This window comes from Orycteropus afer, unplaced genomic scaffold, assembly GCF_000298275.1.
Source record: "Orycteropus afer afer isolate SDZICR_OR568_19922 unplaced genomic scaffold, OryAfe1.0 scaffold00018, whole genome shotgun sequence".
Lineage (NCBI taxonomy): Eukaryota > Metazoa > Chordata > Mammalia > Tubulidentata > Orycteropodidae > Orycteropus > Orycteropus afer.
Window position 1 is genome coordinate 1915856 of NW_006921605.1, and position 4711 is coordinate 1920566.

The following is a 4711-nucleotide window of genomic DNA, read 5'->3' on the forward strand; positions in this document are numbered from 1 at the left end:
CTCTCCCGTGGTCCCCCCCATCTCCCATGATCACCCCATCTCCCGTGGTCCCCTCCTCCTCTCATCTCCCGCGATCACCCCCATCTCCCATGGTCTCCCAGGCCTCTCGTCCCCTGCGATCTCCCCCTCCTGTCAGCACCCACAGTGCCCCCCGTTGGCACCTGAAGTCCCCCCTCCTCTCAGTGCTTGTGGTACCCCCTCCTGTCAGCGCCCACGGTCCCCCCAGGTTTCTCATCTCCTGCGATCCCCTCCTGGCACCCACAGTCCCCCCTTCTCAGCATCCGTGGTCACCCCCTCCTCTTGGCACCCGTGGTCCACCCCCCTTGGTGCCACCATCCCCCATGCATCCGTGGCTCAGACTTTGAAGCCAGAGGCTCTGAGCAGCTGCCCTGGCGGGTCAGCGGACACTTGCTCCTCCTTTCTTCTTGGGCAGCCGGGTTCTCGTTGCTTTCCTGTCCTTGGGATCACAGTCAGACCCTTGGTCTTGACACGTCTAGATGTGCCTTCCAGCCCCTAAGAGACACAGCGTCACCAGACCGTGATGCCTGTCCTCGGGGACACGTGTGGGGTGAACAGGCACCGTCCTTGGCAGAGGCTCCCTGGGCGGGGCGGGGCGTCGTCCCCACGGAGGCTCCCTGTGTGGGCGGGGCGGGCGTCCTCGTCCTGGAGGATGCTGGCGGGGGGATGGGTGTCCTCCCCACAGAGGCTCCCTGCCTCTTGTCTCCCATGGTCCATGGGAGACGAGTGTCATCCTGCTCCCTCCTGGAGGATGCTTGCGGGGGGCGGGGCGTCGTCCCCACGGAGGCTCCCTGTGCAGGCCGGGCTGGGTGCCATGTGTCTCGTCTCCCGCCAGGTGGGGTTTTTCGGTTACGTCAGCTTCACCGAGGCCATCGCGGGCAATGTGCTCATGCACTTCTCCTCCAACCTGGTGACGGAGGTCTTGCGTGTGGGCTTCCTGATGTCTGTGGCCGTCGGCTTCCCCATGATGATCCTGCCCTGCAGGCAGGCCCTCAACACCCTGCTCTTTGAGCAGCAGGTGAGGCGTGGGCAGAGGTGGGGGCCTCCTGACCCCAATGACGCCGTCTCGTGCCGGTTCTTTATTTCCCTGGGAAGTGGCAGATTCTTCCTGGCACCAGAGAGGCTTCTGTTAAAGTGAGATGTCTCAACAGGAACGCTTGTATTTACCAACTTTGGAAAAAAGAGACGTCACTGGGAGAAGCAGGAGACCCTCAGTCGTGACATGGGGTCCCAGCTGATTAGGTCCCCTTTGGGGTGCCCCCACCTGCGGCCCTGTGGTGTGGTCCCCAAACCGGAGAAGCTGCAGGTGTCCGCCTCGCTGCAGGGCAGCTGTGGGTGGTGGGGGCAGCCGAGTGACAGGCCTGATGCTGGCGGGGACTGGGTGAGGGTACCCAGGCCAACAGCTCCTTCCCTGTGCTCCTGTGTGACCTTGACATTGTGGACAGCTGAGCCAGAGAAGAGGCAGAGCGTGTAGATGTGGACGAGGGGCGGCATGGGCCCCCGCTTTGCTCACTGTCACCACGTTACCAGTGGAGGCGGACTGCGGTGCCTCGTGCCAGACGCCGGCGGGCTGCCCTCTGCTCACCCGGGAGACTGGCCCCCACCCACCTGCTCCGAGGCTGCTGGGACTCCCCTGCCAGCCTGAGATGGACCCGCGCTCCCGGCTGGTGCAGCTGGAGGGCAGGGTCTCTCTGAGTTGGGTCTGATGTGACCATCAGGACTCTGGGTTACGAGTGGGAGATGCCAGTTGAGAGAAGTCGGAGGTCTCGGCCTCACAGACCCGGGGGGAGCTGACCAGCCAGGCTGCCCAGGTGCCCAGCGCTGGGCCCAGAGCCCGACGGGTGTTAGGTCACTCGGTTCTCGATACACAGTGGTGAGGAGGTGCCCTGCCGTGTCCACGGATAGGGAAACTGAGACACAGGCTCAGTAGCTTGTTTGCAGGCACGCAGCTGGTGGTGGTGGTAGGGCCAGCGGCTCATCGGCATGTGGTGTTGGGAGCCCTCTGGAGACTGCCCACCCTCGGCCCGTGTTCCGTGTATTTGTGCATGAGTGGCCCTACGTGTGGAGGAGGGGCAGAGCCCTGGCTGCTCCCGGGGGTCCAGCCGACCACTTCTGGTCCGGTTCTGCCACGTCTTGCTGTCTCCTCCTGTTTCCTCCTGGACCCTGAAGCAGATTAATGGCCAGCCATCTCTGCTGGGGCCAGCATGAGGGGTCTGCCTGTACCCCGAAACTGGCCAGTGGAGGCGGCCCGGGCCGTCCACAGGCAGCTCCGGTGTTGGGGCACCTTGCGTCCCACAAGTGCCTGGCTCGATGTCAGCGTGCTGGATTGAGGCAGTAAATTTCCGTAGCGGACGTGTGTGTGGAGAGCTGTGTGCACGGCCGCACGTGCTTCTTGGCCGTCCTGTGGGCTCCAGCCGTGTCCCTGTGAGCACCGCTCACCAGCAGCTGGCACCACTCCCCAGAGCCTTGGTGGTGGTCTTGGCCAACCCTTGGAGGTGCAGCTGTATGAGCGTCACAGGGCATCTCTCCTTGTAACCTGGCCCGTCTGTCCTGTCACACAGCAGAAAGATGGCACCTTTGCCGCCGGAGGGTACATGCCTCCTCTACGCTTCAAGGCGCTCACCCTGGCGGTGGTGTTCGGAACCATGGTCGGTGGGATCCTGATCCCTAATGGTAAGGTGTGGGGGATCCTGATCCCCAGAGGTCAGGTGGGCTGCTCCAGAGGCCGGGCCCCTGTTGGCTTCTCCCCGCTTCTCCCATTTGTGGCTTTTATCTGCAGGGGCCTGGTGGTGCCCTGCCACACGTCCTGGCGTGCAACCAGAAACACTCTGGCCTCCTCGCATGCCCAGGATACTCCTGGGCAGCCTTCCTCTGGGCCACAGAGAGGGTCCCCAGCAGGGACGTGGGCCTGCAGTGGGCTCGGCAGTCGAAGGGGAGCTGGTGCTGCTGTGGGGGCCTCTCCACATGCCTGCGTCCCCGAGGGGCTCGAGGGCCAGAGTGGGCCGTGCTGTCACAACCCCGAGCCTGCAGTTGGCACGAGGCTCTGCTGGCTGATCCCGAGGAGGGAGCCAAGCATGGGCCCCTCGGTGGGAGCCCGCAAGGCCCCTTCCCGGCTTGTGGCCACGGCGTGCTCGACACTGCACTCCAGGCTCTGGCTTCTCCGGGCCAGATGTGGCCTGCTAGATGGTTTACCAGGTGGCAGGGAGGACAGGCAGTACCCCACATGGTGCAGACCAACACGGTCTGGCAGAAGAGCCCAGGGCCGGCTTGTCAGGGGCGAGCCGTCGGGCCCTCCTCCACTGCACACACAGACCACGCCACGCGGGTGAGTGGCCGGCTGCTGAGCGCACTCTGGGCTGGATGCTGCGTGGGCTTCTTGTTGGTGTCGGCTGCCAGGCTGACTGACTCACAGCGACCCCACAGGGCAGAGGAGAGCTGCCACACAGCCGCAGGCTGTCGTCTCTAGGGAAGGGGGTCACCAGGTCTTCCCTCCTGCAGACAGCTGGGGGTTTTGAAGTGCTGGCCTCTCAGCAGCCCAGCACTTGACCACTGCCCCAGCGGGCCCTTCACCGTCGGTCCGACCCCTCCCACAGGCCGTGGCACGGAAACGGTTTGTGGCCAACAACTAACCTAGAAGGTAGCAGCTTAGACCCCTCGGTGGTGCCCAGAAGCAGGGCCTGGCCGTCTCCTTCCACGAAGATGGCGGCCCAGGGCACCTTGGCGCAGCCCTGCTCTGGGGCACGGGGGGTCGCTCGGAGCTGACGAGCAGGAGCTTAACCACAGCGGTGGTTCCGGGCTCCAGGGAGGCCACTGACTGCCACCCGGGGAGGTTCCCATGCCACCTTGCCCTCTGCCCAGTGGTGGCAGGATGGGATGTGTCCCTCTGGGCCCAGAGGTGACTGGAGACGTGTAGGGAAAGCTGCAGCAGGGCTCGCCGTGGCCTCGGTGGGGTCGCCAGCAGCCCCTCACGGGTCATTCGCTCCTGCCTCATCCTCCCCATCACAGTGGAGACCGTGCTCGGCCTCACGGGAGCAACCACGGGAAGCCTCATCTGCTTCGTGTGCCCGGCCCTCATCTACAGGAAGGTCCACAAGAGCGGCCTCTCGGCCCAGGTGAGTGCGTGGGCACTAGAGACTTGGGGGCACTGCTGACGGTGGTGAGGTCCTGTCTCCCTCCCAGTGCCCACCAGCAGGGCGGGGGCTTCCTGTCCCCACCTGTCAGCTTGGAGCCAAGCTGAGTGTCTCCGTGTTTGTAAGCCCTTGGGTTTCGTTGTCTGTGACCTGCTCACTTGGCTCACTGCTCCCTGGGCTGCTGGGCCTTTTCCTCGAGGGTGTATCGTGGTCATTAAGAACAGAGCACGGCACACGTACCAGCGAGGCACGTGATCCTCACGTGCGTACAGCTGTACGAGTTCTCACAAAGGGAGCGAGACACAGCCTCACCAGCCCCTGAAGCCTCTCTGAGCCCCCCATCATTCCGCCCACAGTGGTGACCGCTCTCCTGCCACCTAGCAGGTCAGCGTGATTGTGCCCTGCTTGGTGTTCACGTGCATGGAGCGTTAGGGTACACGTTCACGTGTGGCTACTTTTACTCACACGCGGCACAGTGTGGTCGCTGACTTGTCCGCCCTGCTTGGCGTTCACGTGCGTGGAGCGTTAGGGTACATGCTCCTTCACGTGTGGCTGCTTTTACT

At 64.1% G+C, this 4711-nt stretch overlaps 1 protein-coding gene across 1 annotated transcript in view; it reads left to right on the forward strand.

The window, feature by feature from the left end:
- SLC38A10 (solute carrier family 38 member 10) overlaps window positions 1-4711 on the forward strand; it is a 37550-nt gene that overhangs the window by 16963 nt on the left and 15876 nt on the right. The window contains exons 8-10 of the mRNA XM_042783570.1: window positions 854-1036; window positions 2580-2691; window positions 4024-4130. Coding sequence (XP_042639504.1) covers window positions 854-1036; window positions 2580-2691; window positions 4024-4130 — 402 coding nt within the window. The remainder of the gene's footprint in view (window positions 1-853; window positions 1037-2579; window positions 2692-4023; window positions 4131-4711) is intronic.